The following is a 20,478-nucleotide window of genomic DNA, read 5'->3' as shown; positions in this document are numbered from 1 at the left end:
ATTTCTGTAACTTTGACCATTAGGGCCTTAAACTGCCAGTTTCATATGTTAAAGTATCAGCAGCATATTATTGGATTGCTTAAACAGAAAATGATGTTGATTCCTGACTGTGTTGGAAATAAGGATTTACAGGATTTAATGCATTCTACTGAACAGGTTGGAAAGCATACTTTGCAATGTGGTTTTGATTCACTAGAGGCATCTTGCAGGGCTGCTGTCACTGGGTCTGTACTTAGAAGGCATGCTTGGCTTAAGGAGCAATCTTTGCCAGATCATGTTAAATCTAAATTGCTGGATGCTCCCTTAAATCAGGGCCGCCTGTTCAGCAACAAAGCAGAAGTTCTTAAAAAGATGGAGGAAAAAGCTAAATCTATGCAAACTGTTAAAGATTTCTTACAAGTACAGCCTCCAAGATTTAGGAGACATTGGCCCTCTAAGAATTGGTCTTTTCCTGCCTCTTCCAGGCCTTCTCAGTCCAAACCCAGAACCAGCAGAACACCCAGGCTTCAGTCCCAGGGTACGCACAGGACTAAGCAGTGGGGGGGGGGGCTCCCACTTCCAGGTCGGGGAGTAGTAAGACTCCCCCCATGGTAAACTGTCTCAATGACTTAACTTTAAAACTTCCAAGCACTTCTCAACTGATTGCTCCTTTAGGGAGAAAGATTGCTCTGCAGGCAAAAAACTGGGAACTCATTACCCAGGACAAATGGGTTTTAAATATAGTTTCCCAAGGATACAGATTTCACTTCCACACGTTACCAACCCCAAATGGTTGGCCAGATCTAACCCCAAATCAGTGGGTGGAGGCTCAAAAGCAAGTACTCTCTCTCTTAAGCATAAAGGCTATTCAAACTGTACCAGAAGAGGAAAAGGGGCAAGGTTTCTACTCAAGGCTTTTCCTGGTACCCAGAAAAGACAACTCATGGCATCCTATCCTGGACCTTTCTATTTTAAACACCTTTTTGGTGATTCCAAAATTCAAGATGCTAACTCTTCACCAGTTACTTCCTATGCTAGGCAAAGATGCCTGGTTGGCAACACTGGATTTAAAGGAAGCCTACCTGCACATCCCAATCAGGGAATCTTGCAGAAGGTACCTATGCTTCAAAGCAGGCTACATGTACCATCAGATCTCTGCACTGCCCTTTGGCTTATCTACCCAGGGTATTCACAAAGTACCTAGCTGCAGTCATTGCATTTTGCAGGCAAAGAAATATTCAAATATATCCATACCTGGATGATTGTCCAATTCAGGCAGAAAGCCAGGACATACTTTTGAATCATCTGGCATTTATACAAAAGGTGCTAACTTGTCTCGGGTACACCATAAACGAAAATAAATAACATCTGGTGCCCTGTCAACAAATTATATTCCTGGGAGCAAGCTTGAACACAGCTTCCCAGATGGCTTTCCTCACACCAGAGAAACAAATTCATTTGACAACTTTCTTCAAACTAATGGCCACAAAAAATGGGCTATGTGCAAGGCAAATACTGCAAGCCTTGGGGTTCATGGCCTCCTGCATTCTGCTAATTCCATATGCAAGACTGCATATGAGGAAACTACAGTGGTATCTAAAAAGCCTATGGTGTCAACATACTCAGGATCTAGAAGCAATGATTCCTATCATACCTTGCCTATGGTTAGAGTTCCTGTGGTGGGCAGAGGCCTGCCACCAAAACATGGGACTACCATTCACTCTACCCCCTGCTGCTTAAACCCTAACAACAGATGCATCAGACTATGCATGGGGGGGGGGGCAAACCTGGCAGGGAAGTGCATTCAGGGCAAATGGAACCCAAGTCAAATGCACCTGCATATCAATCAAAAAGAAATGTTAGCTGTACAGAATGCTGTGACAGCCTTCAAGGACCACATTCTTCCGGGACAACTAATGGTAAAGACGGACAACACCACTGTTATGTGGTACATAAACAAGCATGGGGATACCCATTCTTACCTCCTCTGCAGACTAGCCATGGCTCTGTGGAACACAGCCTTGAGCTACCAAGTGCATCTATAGGCTCAATTCTTGCCAGGAAAAACTAAATACACTGGCAGACGAACTAAGCAGAAATCTCATGGACCCACATGAGTGGAAACTGGAACCAAAGACTTTCAACATGTTGATAAACAAATGGGGGAGCCCAGATTAGACTTGTTTGCCTCCCCCCAGAACTACCAATTGGACAAATTCTGCACAAGGGCTCCCCACAAACAAGCTTGGAAAGTGGATGCTCTGTCCTTCAGCTGGAAACATCTATCAGTTTATGCATTTCCTCCTCTGCTTCTCCTCCCCAAAGTACTACTAAAGATCAAACAGGACAAACCAAGGACGATACTGATTGCACCAGACTGGCCACGCCAACACTGGTACCCCCTCTTGTGCAGTTTGTCACTGCTGGCTCCATGGCACCTGCCTCAGACCCCTACCCTGCTGTCAGAGCAGGAGAGCAAGATTTTGCACCCTCAGCTTCAAACACTGAACCTGGCAGCCTGGCTAATTACCTAATCTCTCCGTTACCATCCCTTAGTAAACAAGTGTTGAATGTCATTTTGGAGGCAAGGAGGCCAAGTACTAGAAAATCTTATGCTGAAAAATGGAAAAGATTCTGTGCCTGGAACCAAACTCAAGGGATGGACACAGCAGTGCCCAATTTACCTCAGATTCTTCCATACTTAACTGAGATGCTTCACAAGGCCCTTTCTTTCTCCTCCATCATAATTCACACCTCAGCCATTTCAGCTCATTACAACACAGAACTACCCCTCTTCTTTCATCCACTGCTCAAGCAGTTCCTCAGAGGGGCAAAAAACTTAAGACAACCCAGGAGAGCCCCAACTCCAGCCTGGGACCTTAACTTTGTATTGGAAAAACTCACTCTTCCTCCTTTTGAGCCAGCTGCAAGTGCAGGGTTAAAATTCCTTTCTTGGAAAACAGCCTTCCTTTTAGCAATTACTTCAGCAAGAAGGGTATCTGAATCACAGGCCCTTATGGCAGTGGAGCCTTTCATCATCTTTCATGCAGACAGGGTGTCCCTCAGGACCAATCCCTCCTTCATGCCCAAGGTGGTATCCAGTGTGGCTCTTAATCAGTCCATTCATTTGCCAACCTTCTTTTCTAATCCACAGAACAAAGGGGAACGGATACTGCACTCCTTAGATGTGCACAGACAACTTGGATTTTACTTGGACAGGACTAAACCTCAAAGGAAATCTGAACAACTGCTGGTGGCATTTGCTGCAGGGGCAGAGGGGAAGGATGTTTCAAAGCAAACCATTTCTAAATGGATAGGCCATTGCATTAATTTCTACTATAAGCACCATGGAAAACCTATTCCACAGGGGAGTAGACCCCATTTAACCAGGGCTGCATCTACCTCTACAGCCTTTCTCAGAGATGTCCCTACCAGGGACATCCTAGAAGCTGCTACCTGGAGTTCTGTACATACTTTCACCAAGCGTTACCATTTACCAGTTTTCTCTAAATCCAGAGCTGGCTTTGCCACTGCAGTCTTACAGGGCCTTATAGCTGGTCCTAATGCTATCTAAATTCCTCCTCCCATCCTTAGCTTTGGGAATCTACCCATAGGTGCTGACTGCAACAGTAAAACATGAAGAACATTGTACAGTTGTGTACACTTACCATAAATGTAGCTGTTTGAGTGTATTCACTGTTCCAGTCCTGGTTGTCCTCCCTCCAGCCCCCTGACGTCTTTTGGCTATACCTCTACTCTCCCTTACTATGCTTAAAAGCTTTTCGATGTATTTGCTTTTTTGTTGGAGCTATAACCTTGTATATATGTATTTTATATATATATATATATATATATATATATATATATATATATATATATTTATATGTATATATGTATATATATTTAATTGCTTCCCATTAGGGAGGCTCCTGACATCTGGGATGTAATGGGGTCGGCTGCATGCTTTATACCCCTGACTGTCTGATGTCATGGAAGATGAGACAACAACCGATGCAGGATCCAAGACTTTGATAATTAGGCTGATTGAGGGCTACTGCAAGCAGATAACTCTAAATGTGATGACTGCAACAGTGAATACACTCGAACATCTACATTTATGGTAAGTGTACACAACTGTGCTTTCTACGCTTATATTTTTTGATATTTCAGTATTATGCTCAACAAAGGTCAGCTGATGTAGTCATTACTCCTTACAGATTGTAATAGCCACCTGCTTGCATTATTGTACTGCACTATACTTAGGTGAGCTGGCACAATCCCAGTGCATGTGCAAGTTCCCCATATGTGCTTAGTGTTCCCTACATACCTGTTAAGCAGTTTGATAAGTCATCCAGTTCCATCATGCTTCTTCCCTGATATCAGTAGCTGTGATAACATCTTCATTTCATCCATGAAAGCTCTCATCCAATTTTGTTTTATGGATATTTAATAAAAGTGAATATTGTTTTATATGGCATTTCTTTTTCTTTGGCAACCAAGTGGTATTTGTGCTTCAGTTAGTGTTGTTTTTCAGTATTGGTTTGTCCACCCCACCATACTGATAAACATTCCACTTTTGCAGACTAAAAGTGATGCTACATGGCATTATCCAACTAAAGTTCCCTCACTGTAAGAGATTCCTTCAGATAGGGTTGCCACCCCTCCGTTTCTTTTCCGGACTATCCGGAAATCAAACTGATTCTCCGGTTGTCCGGAAAGCACTGTACAAACTCCGGTATTCTGTTTCAAAAAGGAAACAGACTATCAGGGTTTGTAAATGGGCTGATTTACTATGCTTTTTTTTACAGAAAAGCATAGTAAATCAGCCGAAAGCAGGCAGCAAAAACGAAAAAGGGGGCATTCCCTGCCAGTTGATGTCATAGTGATGTCACAAAATGGGTGGAATGTGGGCGGGATGGGTGGGGTTAGTGGTGACGATAGGGGTGTGGCTTTACTCTGGTTTTAGCCACGAAGGAAGGTGGCAACCCTAATAGTGATGTGTACTTTCGAGTTCTCCATATCCATGAGTTGAAGCAAATAATGTCATGAATCCTTGTCATTTGTCGCACTCAGTTTTAATAATGTATAATGTCATTCCTTGGTTTTTCCTTTAAATATAGAAATTCACCATCATTTCTAAGCATTGTATCTACGTAGTGTGTATGATCTTTTGTTATGTATCATCGCAGGTGGGCCATCTGTTTAGGGCTGACAGTATGTAAAACATTACCAAGTAAAATATCACCATTTTAACAGTATTAGATGGAAGTGTTTTACTACTGAAATATCTGTATAGGTACTGTTGCTTGTTATTCCAAGGCTGGTGGCACAGGATTTGCAAACATTACCATTTTAGGCAAGGCTGTTTTTACCCAGTGAGATCTGTACATTCCTGTTTATAGACGTATGCAAGCCGTTGCACAATGCACATTGGCACTTTGTGGTGGGTATTCCCAATAGTGATACTGGTAGCAGGGGGCTACCTAGAAGACAGACAGTGAGAAAGTGGGTGATTGCAATGGTGATGGAATATCACCATGTTCTGAATCCATGTCATAATTTCTCTCTTCAAGAAGCGCAGTGTATGGATGTTTTGAAGGAGTACTCCAAGCTCAAGTAACTGCACATTCCAGTGTAATGATCTGAGTCAGTCTGTGTGTGTACTGTGGCTCCAGAGAAGTGTCACTGCTGTCAGGTGAACAGAGTTGGACTCTGTCCTACAATTCCATATGGCAGACCATATGATGGCATATTATTAAGTCCTTAGCCATGGATCTAAACACTGTCTTGAGATGGTGTGGCTTTTCTTTGATGTCTGTAATGTCCACAAAGACTGGTTCATATTAACTGCTATCGTTAGCATATTCTCACTTCTGATGTTCTTTGTGTTTCACTGTTGCAGTTATTACAGTTGGGTTATCCTGCTGGCAGGCTACCCTCAGTCATCCTTAATCCCAAAGTCTAGGTCCAGCGTCGGTTGCTGTCGCCTCTTCCCTGACGTCAGTGCGCCAGGGGTACAAAAGATGCAGCTCACGCCATTTTCTTCAGTCTTTCTTGCCGCGCAGTGCCTGAAGCAAAAGCAGTTCACAAGTGCCGGTCGGCTGACTCCTGAGTTTTTCAAATTTGAATTTCAGATCCGAAGTCTTCATTAAAGCTAAGTACCCCATTGGGGAAACTTTTTCCTTGCTCCAGACCGATGTCAGAAAAAGTTAATAATTGTATTTCTTGTGGGAAGCAAATACCTCATAAGAATTTTCATTCTTACTGTATTCCTTGCCTAGGCCCTGACCATAACATTGCAAGTTGTCAGTTTTGTGCTAGATTTAACCAACGCACTATTAAGCGTCTGTACGATTTTGCATTCTATTACTTTGGCAGAAGATTTAATTATATAATGCTGTCGGAACAGCCGACTACCGGAGTTTATAAAAAGTGCAAAATAAAAGAAAAGGACAGGCATCCGAGATCCAAAACCGGTGACGAGGCTTCTGCTAGGCCTGTCGCCGGTTCTCAGTGAGGCACTTTTGCAGCCCCTGATGCCCGCTGCCTTAGAGCCGCAGGCCGCTTCCAACTCCCACGTGGAGCTGACTAGGCTGCTGGAAACTTAAGGTATTGGACACTCGGAAACTATTCCCTCAGATGGGTCCGGAGCCGCTGAGCAGGCATCGGCTTCTGAGGGTGCTTTCAGGCCTACACAGTTATATGTAAAACCTACTTCAGCTTCAAAGGCAAAGACTAAAGCAGCTCTAAAGACAAAGAAACAAATACAGCATTCTCCTGGACAGGCCTCCATGCCTAAAAAACAGATGCTTAAAATGGCCGAAGACCTAATTACTTTGATCAGGGGTTCCCAACCCCCTCCTGATAAGAGGCCTAGGCAAGAGTTAGAATATGAATCTTCAGACCAGGTTTCCATTTCTTCTGATTCCTCCTCTGAACAGGAATACTCTATTCCTCCCTATGAGGATTCTGATGCTGAAGAATCTATCCCTTCAGCCTCTCCTCCTGAGGATTATTCTTTTGGGGAGACACTGCATAGTGTGAGGGAGCATTTCCACTGGGAGAGCCAAGATTACTCAGAATCCAAGAAAAGGCTCAGAGACTTCCTTTTATTGCCTCAGCACAGGCCCCTTGCTATCCCTCCTGTTTTGGACATTGTAGATTATGTATTTTCAGAGTCCAGTCTATCTGCAGACTCTTTACCACCAGCTCCCGTTAAGCCAGACAGATACTATAGGGTTCCTGATTCACATACATTTCTTTATAAAAACCCTGCAGCTGACCCAGAAACCATCTCTCAGGGTCCCAAAGGGGTCAAGGCTTCTACTGCAAAAAACCCTATCCCCTCTGATAATGATTCTAAGGCCCTAAACAGATGGGGTAAAAAGATTTGTACTTCTGCAACCTTGGCTGTAAGAGCTTTAAATTGCCAATTTCATATGCTTAAATATCAGCAATATCTTATGTCATTGCTTAAACAGAAAATGTTAAATCCAGGAACAACAAAGAAATGCTGGATTTATTGCATGCAGCTGAACAAGTTGGAAAGCATACTTTGTAATGTGGTTTTGATTCTCTAGAGGCCTCCTGCAGGGCCGCTGTTACAGGTTCTGTCATTAGGAGGCATGCTTGGTTAAAAGAACAGAATCTGCCTGATCATGTTAAAGCAAAACTATTAGATGCTCCATTACAGCATGATACTTTGTTTGGTGTTAAAGCAGAAGAGGTGTTGAAGAAAATGGAGGACAAAGCTAAATCTATGCAAACAGTCAAGGATTTTTTGCAGGTACACCCTCCCAGATTTAGCAGGAACTGGTGTATAAAGAATTGGTCCTTTCCAGTGTCAGATAGGCTACAAAGAGGCAGATACAGATGCCCTAGAGGCAGATCTCAGCCCCAAGGCTCATACAGGCCTAAACAATGGGGGTGCTTCTACATCCAAGTGCATAGGGGAAAAAATCACAGCCATACAGGAAACAGTCTCAATGACTTTCCCCTTCCAGCACCAAGCACTTATCTTTTGGCAGCCCCTGTGGGGGGAAAACTAGCACTTTTTTCACAAAATTGGCACATGATCACCCAGGACAAATGGGTCCTAAATATAGTATCACAAGGCTACAGGTTCCACTTTCACACCCTGCCAAGGCCAAACAGTATGCCAGACCTGCCACGCAATCAATGAGCAGAGGCGCAAAAACAAGTTTCATCCCTCATGGGCATGAGGGCCATTCAACAAGTACCAGAGCAAGAGCAGGGACAAGGATTCTATTCAAGACTGTTCTTGGTACCCAGAAAGGACAAAGCCTGGAGACCAATACTGGACCTATCTATTCTAAACACATATCTGGATATTCCAAAATTCAAAATGTTGACCCTACAGCAGCTTCTGCCCATGTTGGGCAAGAAGGCTTGGCTTGTGACTTTAGATCTAAAAGAGGCATACCTGCATGTCCCAGTCAGACAAACTTGCAGAAGATACCTCAGATTCAAAGCTGGCTCAATGCACTACCAATTCTCTGCACTGCCCTTTGGCTTATCTACTACGCCCAGGGTCTTCACAAAGTGCCTGGCACCAGTACTTGCATACTGCAGACAAAGAGGAATACAAATATATCCGTACTTGGATGACTGCCTCATTCAAGCAGAGACCAAGGACATTCTACTACAGCATCTGGCGTTTCTAAAGAGATTACTACCATGCCTAGGGTACACAGTCAACGAACAGAAATCAAAACTATTACCCTCTCAAGAGATAATATTCCTGGGTGCAAGCTTAAATATAACTGCCCATATGGCTTGTCTCACACCAGACAAACAAAGACAACTGACTACCTATTTCCAACTGTTGACAACAAAGGCCCAGTTATCTGCAAAAAAAATTCTGCAGGCCTTGGGCTTCTTGGCATCCTGCATTCTACTAATTCCATATACAAGACTGCATATGAGGAAACTTCAGTGGGTACCTAAAAAGTGTTTGGACCCAACATTGCCACAGCCTGGAAACAATACTTACTTTCATTCCCTGCCTGCAACAGGACTTTCGATGGTGGACAAAGGCCTGTCACTAGAACAAGGGACAGCCATTCACTCCACCCCCAGCCACACAGACATTAACAACGGATGCATCGGATTATGCCTGGGGAGCCCACATAGCAGGAAGATGTATTCAAGGCACATGGTCCGCAAACCAAATGCATCTACATATCAATCAAAAAGAGATGCTAGCTGTTCAAAATGCCGTGACAGCCTTCAAGGACCTACTTCATCTGGGACAACTACTGATCAAGACAGACAATACCACGGTCATGTCGTACATAAGCAAACAGGGAGGCACTCATTCTTACCCCTTTTGCGGACTAGCCATGACTTTGTGGGACACAGCATTGACTTACCAAGTACATCTGCAGGCACAGTTCCTGCCAGGAAAGATAAATACTCTGGATCCCCACGAGTGGAAATTGGATCCTCAAGTCTTCAGCATGGTAACAAGGAAATGGGGATGCCCGGACATAAATCCATTTGCCTCACCTCACAACTGCCAAGTAAAGAGATTCTGCACAAGGACTTATCACAGACAAGTATGGAAACTGGATGCCCTATCTTTCAGCTGGAAAAACTTAACAGTATATGCCTTTCCTCCTCTGCCTCTCCTCCCCAAGGTACTCCTAAAGGTCAGACAGGAGAAGCCAAAAATGATACTGATTGCCCCAGACTGGCCACGCCAGTACACAGGTATCCAATCCTAAGGAAGTTGTCTCAAGGCCCAGCCTGGACCTTACCTCAAGTGCCTCATCTACTGTCCCAGCAGAACAATCAGATCCTGCACAGCCAACACAAGATCTTAAATCTGGCAGCATGGCGGATAATGTAGTCATACTAAACACACCTCTCACTAAAGCGGTGATGGATGTCATTTTGGAGGCCAGGAGGCCTAGTACTAGAAAATCCTATGCCGGAAAATGGAAGAGATTTTGTGCTTGGAACCAGTCACAAGGAATTGACATAACTGTACCAAACATTCCTCAGATTTTGCAATACTTGACTGAGATGCTGGACAAAGGCCTATCTTTTTCATCTATAAAAATTCATGCCTCTGCCATTTCGGCTCATTACAATACAGAGCCACCAGTCTTTTCTCATCCTTTATTAAGGCAGTACCTCAGAGGGGCCAAACATTTAAGGCCTCCAAGGAGATCACCAATACTTGCATGGGATTTCAATTATGTCTTGGAAAAACTCACCCTGCCTCCTTTCGAGCAAGCCACTACAGCTGATATAAAGTTTTTATCTTGGAAAACAGCTCTGCTCCTAGCAATAACTTCTGCAAGATGAGTCTCAGAGCTACAGGCACTCATGGCTGTGGAATCTTTTATCATTTTTCATCCAGACAGGGTTTCTCTGAGGACAAACCCGACATTTATGCCTAAGGTAGTGTCCTGTGTGGCCCTTAACCAAACTATTCTTCTGCCTACCTTTTATCCAAACCCACAGAGTAAGGGGGGAGAGAATTCTGCATTCTTTGGACATGCACAGACAGCTACGCTTCTATTTAAACAGAACCAAAACTTTCAGAAAGACAGAGCAATTACTAGTGGCATATGCTGCAAGATCACAAGGAAAAGCTATCTCAAAGCAGACTATTTCAAAGTGGTAGGCCACTGCATTCGTTTCTGCTATTCACAACATGGCAAGCCAGTACCTAAGGGCATTAGGCCACATTCAACCAGAGCAGCAGCCACTTCAGCAGCCTTCCTCAGGGGAGTATCAACCAAAGACATTTTAGAGGCTGCTACTTGGAGTTCATTGCACACCTTCACAAAGCACTATCACTTACCACTCTACTCTAAATCCAGGGCATGCTTTGCCACTGCAGTTCTGCAGGGCCTAATAGCTGCTCCTAATGCTTTTTAGCTCCAGCCTCGCAACCTTAGCTTTGGGATTCAACCCAATTGTAATGACTGCAACAGTGAAACACGAAGAACATAGTACATTTGTCTACACGTACCATAAATGTAGATGTTCGTGTGTATTCACTGTTGCAGTCCAGGTTACCCACCTGCCATCCCCCATTTCTGTGCGGGAACTTATCTGTATTTCTCTATTCTATACTACCTATGTGGTGTATTTGCTTGTAGATGAAGGAAAAATATATACTTTGGTGCATGCATGTTTTATTGACATATTTTTAGCCTACCCTTTTGGGGGCATCTGACATCTGCGGCAAGAAAAACTGAAGAACATGACATTGGCTGCATCTTTTATACCCCTGGCGCACTGACGTCTGGGAAGAGGCGACAGCAACCGACGCTGGACCTAGACTTTGGAATTCAGGCTGACTGAGGGTAGCCTGCCAGCAGGATAACCCAATTGTAATAATGGAACAATGAATACACTCGAACAACTACATTTATGATAAGTGTACACAACTGTACTTTCTTACAGTTATGTAGGTTAAGGGTTATGGCTTTCTTATGTTTATGTTTGACAGCCAAAGTAACATACAGGTTATTCCTTCACAGTGCACATCTATTATGTGAACTGTCATTCATCTCTTGTGCACTGTACTTGGAACTCCATTGCCCACAGATTGCAAAATTTCATTAGCGGGATACATTTTAAGAAATGTGTTAATGTACTGACATCGAACAATATGCAGTGCACACAATTCATGTATGTGACTGCACACAGCATCTGTGATTAGACCAGAGTGATAACCCTGCAATTGCCTTTTGTCAAACCAAATTAAAACGTATTAAAATTGCTTTGATTTTTGCCAAGAGAATGAATCCGAGTTAAAGAATCACTGTACCCATTCTGACATTATTATACTCGATCCACCATTACTGTGAAACCTGTGCTTGCTGGCTTCTGCAAATTTTTGAATCTGTAAATAAATTCTGGACAAACTTGCTCAAAAATGTTCTTCATCTGATAAGCAGCCACCCTCATTAAAAATTCTAAAATGTCACTAGATTCATAGTTTAACAATCGATGGGGCCTTTTTAAGCCTAACCATGTATCCTAATTCTATGATGAGTTCTCGTACCCTTGGTAGTGTGAGCAGGAGCTTGTTAGATGAAAGATTTACAATCTGCTTGTGTCCACTGGAGACATAGGTGCCCTACTAGGGGTAAATTTTTGGTTCCCCATCCAGTTGTCCAAGTTGTACTTTAATTGATTTAGGCAAGAATTCTACTTCACATGGATGGGGAGCTTCTTCCAGAGAAGGGGTAGTCTCTGGGATATGTACCTGTCTCAAGAATCAAAAAAAGATACTGCAGAGATCACTAAAACTCATGACACTCCGTTTATTAAAAATACACCATACTAACCTCTATTAAAAACATGTCCATTTGGTCCATAGCCACCACATATAGTACAGATTCATGTAAGATTAAAAAGACAATTATTGAGAACCAGGGTGTGTTTACTTATAGCAGTGATCTGAGTAAAACGTTGAGTGAGGCCTCTAAATGTATTTGAAAAAGGAGTTTAAATATTAAAACAGTGGTTGAAATTAATGTAATGAGCAACTGTAGGACAAGGGAGAAAAAAGGCACTTATAAATGTAATACTCACAGGCAGTGCACGTATGCAGTTGAATTGTACCATTTGTATACATCATTATAAAAAAGTAATTATAATTGTGAAACTGAAGGGGTGATGTATGTTGGACTGCGTATAAAAATGGCCTTTTTACTTACATAAAAGTAAAGTTGACATATATGAGCATACATTACATATTAGGAAGAAGCGTACTGACAGCTCATTATTTAAACATATTAATGATTCACCTGACCACATTTTTTTTTTATTTGCTATACTTGAAAAGGTTATTAAAAACTGAAGGGTTGGGCCTTGGGAAGAATTATTAGAAGTTGGAGAACATCTGGTGGTAACCTAGATTCAATGCCAATTCCCCATAGGGTTTATATGAAACTTTATCACTTATGAGTTCTTTATAAATGAGTTATTTGAAGCATTAACCATATTTGTAACAGTAATTAATGGTGCAAAATTATAATTATTTTAAGATATTTTTTATCTATTGAAGTTATTAAATGTATTTTTATGAATCAAATTGCATTTTAATAGTATTTGAAGAATTGGTTGTCAATCAGTGAAGTGTGCTGCTTTGAGTCAAATGACATTAAGGAATCCTTTAAAAACTGGATGTGTTTAATTTGTATTGTTCTGAAGAAGGCCCTTGATATGATTTAGGACAAAAATGCATAACAAGTATTTCATGTTTTTAATTGAGTTTAATATGGTGTATTATAAATTGAATGTGGTGAGTCTTAGTCTCCGTAGCATCTTTTTTGATTCTTGGTATTGATATTCATGCTGTTACCTTTTTGGTTATATGTACCTGTCTTTCAAATGGGCCTTATTTATATTAACAGGCAAGGTTTAAATCTTTAGAATGGGTAATTATTTTTCTGTTTGTATTGTAGATATGAAGGAGTTTCATCAGAATTGGGTCCAAAGATGTTGTATGCCAGGCTTAGATCTCCCCTCATCAGCCTGTAGGAGACAGAATACAGGGATAGAGCTTTAAGGCTTTCTGCATAAGACATGTTTACACCCTGTATTATTTTAGTGAAGAACCTCTGTGGACATCAGATTTGTTGGAAGTGCCTGGTTAGGTACATACCAAAGGGGGCATTGTATGAGCACTGAATACGGGGAAGCAATGAACCCCTTGGACCTAGATGCCACACCTTTGTTTATAAGTTACTCAGCATAGAATGATTTCCTCACTACGGTAGACAAAGCTAGGTTACTGTCTGTGTGTATCCCCAAGTTCCTGGCTACTGGGCTGACTCTTAGAGGTGTGCTGTCAATATTGTAGCTACCAGGAGTGACAGACTTCCTGAAGGGTACTATTATGCATTTCTTTGAATTTAGTTTTAGTCCACCAGTTATCTGTGACAGCCCTTCTTTGAGAATATTAATGTCACTGGGGGTTTCTGTGACTGCTTCTAATTTCCAGTCACCTGCAAATGTGGTTAACCAGAGGCATTGACTTGAGTGAAGAAGATGCCAATAAGGAGTGGTCCCAGGACCACTTCATGAGGGACCCTGCTGGTGAATGATCTGTTTGAAGAGGTGGACTCCCAATTCTAACTTTGTGGATCTTGTCTGTGAGGTAGCTAGCTGTCCATTGAGTGGCATAATGGTTTATACTTAACTCTTGAGTTTTTCAACAGTGCCCGAGTTAGGGTATTTTGTCAGATTCCTTGGCCTGGTCAAGGCAGGCAGACTGAACTATTTTTCCCTCCGCTGTTGCTTCGGTGACCTTTCTCAAAGAAATTCAGTAGGTTGAGTATGCATGATCTGCCCTTAGGTTAGATCCAGTTTCTGAAGGTTTCCTATGTCATTATTGATCATATCTGTGATAATTCTTTCAATGGCTTTTCTTATGAGACTGGTAAGACTTGTGGATCTGTAATGTTGGAGTCCATAGATGGACTATCATTACACAGAGGGATAACCATTAGTGTTCTTCATTTATGAGGCATGAAACCTACTGTTTAATAGAGACTCCAAAGGACTTGATATGGAGTTGCTATTTAACCATAGCCTGCAACTTAGCCTGAGGCTCGGAGTAACTTGTTTCTGTAACCCATCATATATCTCTAGTAGCTTTTCAGCACTTATATTTATCAAGTCATTCCTTTTCTTATCAATCACAGAGGGCTAACCACTGGCAAGTTCAACTTAAGCTCAGCCAGAACCTTTCATTCACAGCTGTACATCTCCTGAACTCAACATAACCTGGCCATATAGTTCAAGTGTAGCACCTGTAGAAGCTGTGTCTTGGCCTAAAGTCCTAAAATCATGAGCTCCAAGTGACTTGCACATATCATGCAAACACCTGCTGTGAACAGTAACATGAGTCATCCTTGACCACCCCCTCCCCCCAAACAATACCTTAATTAGGTTAGGGATGAAGCACTGGAAAATTGCAAGAGGCCTAACTACCATAAAAGGCTTCCCAACATCTCTTCGATTGCTTATTGGATGAGGACTAAGCCCACCTGGTTCAGTGATGTTGAACTCCTATGATCAGTGATTCCTTTGTTGTAGGAATTTCCCACTTCTTTGTGTTCGTGACTCTTTAGATTTGTTATATATAAGTCTGGGGTGCAGGGAGCTCCCTGTTATAAAATCAGCCCCTCTGCAATTATTTTTTTTTTTTTGGGGGAGGGGGATTGAGCTTGTGGCACTTTGAATGTGCTGGGTTAGGTCCTCGTCAAGTACACTTTAAGAATCCTAGTAAAGGCTCCCTGATTCCCATGATTCGGGAAGGAGTAGCTGAAAAAATTGTACCAGGTATGCAAAAGATTATTGGTGCATGATATGCCAAATTTGGATATTCCAGATTCACTTTTGTTGAATCCAGAAGTTTGGAGATTCACACTGGAACACCAAAACTCTGGCTTGCTATGTATATACACATCTGGCATATTTATGTAGTCTGAGACTTGCAGGAAAGGTCAGTTACATGAGCAATATTTGTTTAAGTAGTTCAGTATTTCATATATGGGCAAAGTCTCGCATTGTCACCATCAGGTGGGGGTTGTACCTCCTCACACCCTTAAAAAGTAATATTCAAACTATGTCACTGTTGACAGTGTTGAAGAAGAGGCACAATAACTGAGTTTGTCCTTACTCATCCCACACATCTGTGGCTACACAGGATGGTACAAAGTAGGTGGCACACTCATTCCATTCTCACACTAGACCTGCAAACATCACACTTCTTTCACAGCAGTCACTCCATATTTGCAAAACACTTCATACTTTCATATATGTTCTTTTTGGTAAAACACTGCATACTTTCATGTATGCCACAATGCACACAGCTCTGCACTTTCTTACACCATTCAAACAGCACTCCCACCCTCATAAGCAAGTGTCTGACGAGACTTGTACATTAAAACTTGCATAGATTAAATTAAAAGTTTCCCTTTATAAGGATAGGCTTATAACAAACAAAGGTTCAGGCAGTACTTGTCTGCTAAAACCACCCGAAACAAACAAACAAGTTGCACTTTTACTGGATGCAAAATCCTGCTTGGATGCTGCCAACATTGCTCTCACCTTCATTCTGTGTTGGACCAACTATCTTGTACAGCTTGTGTTGTTGAACAGACTGCTGAGAAACCCCCCTAACATAACAGTGCTGTGGCTGATAAGGTCTATCTCCTTATCCTGAAGGCATATATTTTCTTTGCTGTTTTCCACATACATTCAGATTGTTTGTATGTTCCAGAACCATCTTCCGGGTCTGGAAAATTGTACACACCTATGTTGGTGGAGTGGGATAATATGAATTGCATCATTGTTTGCATACCTGTTTCTCCATTGTTCTGCCTCTCTGTATCCAAGAACTGGGGCAAGAGTCAGTTTGATGTAACTAAAGGTATTCACTTCCTCCATGCTGTGAAAGCAGTGACTTCTTTCAAGTACTTGAGAGACTGGATAGATCTTTTCTGAATATTTGGTAAATACCAACACGCATTTCAGGTGAGCTGACTGTACAGTTAGTGCACATGGAGTCTGTATACATGCTGACAGGTGATACCAGAATTGTACTTGGGAAAGACATTCTCATCCCATGATTTTGCCACCCCACCCACAAGCCATTGACTCAACCACCATCATGCATGAGTTGTGTACTGTTTGAATATAGTTTACAAATGTATGCTGAATTTGCACGCAAGTAAATATAAGTACTATGTTCTTAAAAACTTGGTCTGGTTTCCACCTCTAGGAGGTACATCCTCATCATAAGTCCTTGCATTGTAAATTGCTGCACCTTGTTCCCTGCTGTGGTTTACATCTGCTTTCACACAGTGGATTCTCAATAGAATACTGATGACCCAGTCTAACCTTCTGCCTTAACCTTACAATTGCAAACTGTAGACTGCAAAGTTCTTTTCTCATATTCTTAACAGCAGTGCCATAACTGTAGTGCAGCCTTCCAGAGAATGCTAGATATGCTGCGACTCTTGGATCCTTTACAGGGAGTGCTGAAGCATTTTCACTGTAGGAACTGATGGTCTAGTATTGCATGTCCTCCTGACACTTACACAACTGTCCACTTTAACCTGCAAGTTAAATGAGCATATTTAGATGGGAGGTTATACAAGACCGAAGTGGATACTGCCTAGCTTATGGCTGTTGATGTTTGTCTGCAATGTTTAAATCAATTGCATTATCATTTTTTTTACTTCGTTTTTAACTAGACTTTTTCTTGAACTTTTTAACTGTACATGCTGCATTTCATTTTAGCACTAAATGTCAGTGGCTGTGCCTTACAAATGTCTGTGAACTGTAGGCATACTGTGGGCTGCTTTTATTTTATTGGCTTATTCATTCCTTAGATGAGGCTACCTACAAAAATTGGAAAAAATGTTAGACATAAGGTTTATTTTGGCTGATACAGCTTGCCATATCACCATTTGTCTTATTTATTTTGTGTCATTTAAATTATGGTGTGAAATCATTGTTGAGGTCAGAAATGTGCTTAACCAGCTTGAATACCACTAACCACTATTGTTTGTGTCTTTCGGCTTTTCACGGTTAGGGGTCGCCACAGCGGAACTCCGGTCCGCTAATGATTGGCAGTTGATTTTTACGTACCGGCTTGCCAGGCCTGACGCACAACCTTCAACGAAGGTATGCCCATTCACGCATGTCTCCATGCAGAAAACGCTCTAGCTGAAAATCGAACTGGACAGCGTCTTACTGTGAGGCGACAACGCTACCGCAGCACCACCACCGCGGGTACCGCTAACCACTATTAAGTTGTAGTATTGATCAAGGATGCAACAACAGCCAGTGCTAACCACCACAGAATAGTGGCAGAAAGTAAAATCAACTTTAAAAGCTGTTGAGTATTTCACTCTGCCGCATTAAAAAAAATACATTAGAGTGAAGTATCTAACGGCTTTTAAAGCTGTTTCCTAAGTGGAGAGAGACACCCCTTCTGTCTGCTGACAGTGTGGCAGCAATAAATGTTTTCAGGGCTATAAACCACTTTGCATTCCTACACTGTTTTATTTTCTGTGACTGGTAGAACATGGAACACATAAAGCTCTGTACACTGCATAGAAAATTTTCATTTGGGTCTGCAGTCATAGCCAACTTGTGTGCTCTCAACATAGATGCTAGGACACTCATCTCTCGAGCTTTACTTTGCGCTTCTTTCAAGGAGACTGTCTTGACATTCATGTCTCAACAGCATAATAAGTTGGTTATAATGAGTCTATTCCATTTATGTATTGCATTTGGTTGCATGCTTACTTTTGAAAATTTGGAAAATACAAGATTATTAAGTAAATTTCTGACATCAGAAGAAAGCTTTTGTTTAAATACCTCTGTGTTATTTTACTCTAGAGAGGATCAGAGGCCAGTACTTGCCACAACAGAAGAGTGAGAAAATCTAAAACTGTCTTAAAAACTGTTGGAAACTTCGCTCTCCTTTAAGTAAAAAGCATGGCAGAGCAAAGTAGCTTTCAAACCATTTAGTTTCTCAGGGGACAATTTGCTTCTGCCCACTCTGTACGGCAGCTTTGTGTTTTACCAATTACAAATATGTAAAATACTTGTCGGACCCACACTTTGTTTATTCTTTAATTGTTAGTGCTTAGAGTAGATAAAGCTGCATGCACTCCAAAAAATTATGATTGGGTTTCTCCAGTCATAAATGCATTTTTTTTTTAATGATCTTGATATGGATGTCAAGACTCACCTTTTGACCTTCACTTCATTCTGTTCTGGATGTGGATTTAATGGCATTAGTGTTTTAAACACACAATAACTTGGTTATGATCAGAGATTTCACCATAATACTCTGTATTATATTTTTACTATACATTTTTCTAATTTTTTTTCTGGCTGAAAAAAAGGATCAGGTAATATTCATGCAAGAATGCCTTCAGAGTTGCTGCTTCTACTAATGCCATTTATAAGACACATAATTTTGTGTTCTTATTTGAGTCCAAATTAATTGATTTGTCACAGATCACAACCTTAGCAGGTAAACCGACAGATTTCATTTTCTACTCAGTCTTTCATATGGAAGTCCAAATAAAGGATAATTATTACTTCTAAGTGCTGAAAATTAAAATCTTGCAGTTTTGGCATTACCGCTCTGCATGGATGGATTTTATTTAAGCAAGTTGTTGTGCTTATGTTATAATATGATGCATCGCAAGGGCTGTTTTGGTCTAAGCATTAGTTTTGTCAATGACTCAACCAATGTGAAAGTCAGTCCACTATTAACTATCTTATGGAGTCAACTTTACTTATTTTAATGTCATTTTACGGAATTGTATTACTTTAATAGAATTACTTGAATCTTTTATTGTAGGTTGCTTTAAAGTAGCCCTGACTGAAACCAAAAATCACCAGCAGGGCGAATGGAAACCACACCTTTATTCGCAAAGTAACAGGTTGAGTGCTTTCATCAAAAAAGATGGACTTCATCAGAACAATAGGTATAGGTAGCCAAAATCTTAAATACATATCAATCTAACCTAATAGGTCAAAACACACCAATCACTTCAAACCTTGTTAATGAATTAATTCATGATTAATACTAATTTTACCAAAAAACATTCTTATTTAAAGAAAAAATCATTTAAAAAAAAATTCTTTAAAAATTACTTGCTTAAAAATTGTTCTTATATTAAAATTCAATTTCAAGAACAGAAAAAATATGAAAATTAATCCACTTTCTACCCAATACTTTGTTGTTCATATCTTTCCAGCCTTTTCCTTCAAGGCTGGTGCAATAGATATAAAATCATTCAAACCTGGCCTGTATAGACATATAATTTGCACCGGTTTCTCAGGTTTTAAATTTGGCATTTTAGATGTCATTCAAGCAAACCCTAGGGGAGGGAATTGGAAGAATATTTTAAATAAAAAAGAGCTTATGTGGCAACTAAGGCTTGCTGCTAATTTTCCCCCAAGTTTGAATGATTTTATATCTATATTTAAGATTTTGGCTACCTGTACCTATTGTTCTGATGAAGTCAATCTTTTTTGATGAAAGAGCTCAACCTGTTACTTTGCGAATAAAGGTGTGGTTTCCATTCGCCCTGCTGGTGATTTTTGGTTTTAGTTTGACTCTTCATCAGTGTTTGCCATTTTATTGGTTTCTAGTCATGACTGAACTTCGTATACATTGGAAAATATCATGCAAGGAAAAAAATGATGTGAAATCTCATCACTTTTTCTATATAATTTAGACAAAAGATTAGTGATGTTACAAAAGTTGTGTTCTTCATGAATCCATAATTTAAGTCCATGTATTGCATGTTTTTAATATGTATATATGATTTTTTTTACCGTAGGGAGGAGCAGACCAAAAAATGCCTCTTGTAGTTTCCAGAGTAACGCCTGACTCACCGGTAAGTTGCCTACTTTTCAATTCATAGGTAGTTGACTATTCTTACTTTACCACTGCCCTCCCTCAGGCAG

The 20,478-nt window shown here is 41.0% G+C and overlaps 1 protein-coding gene across 1 annotated transcript in view; it reads left to right on the top strand.

Moving 5' to 3' along the window:
- The window catches only part of PTPN3 (protein tyrosine phosphatase non-receptor type 3), a 2,272,168-nt gene that overhangs the window by 1,659,026 nt on the left and 592,664 nt on the right, over positions 1–20,478 (top strand). The window contains exon 19 of the mRNA XM_044065075.1: positions 20,352–20,408. Coding sequence (XP_043921010.1) covers positions 20,352–20,408 — 57 coding nt within the window. The remainder of the gene's footprint in view (positions 1–20,351; positions 20,409–20,478) is intronic.

This window comes from Protopterus annectens, chromosome 3.part0, assembly GCF_019279795.1.
Source record: "Protopterus annectens isolate FY-2018-M chromosome 3.part0, PAN1.0, whole genome shotgun sequence".
Taxonomy (NCBI): domain Eukaryota; kingdom Metazoa; phylum Chordata; order Ceratodontiformes; family Protopteridae; genus Protopterus; species Protopterus annectens.
Note: the sequence above shows the minus strand (reverse complement) of the source record. Positions and strands in the feature narration are given on the sequence as shown.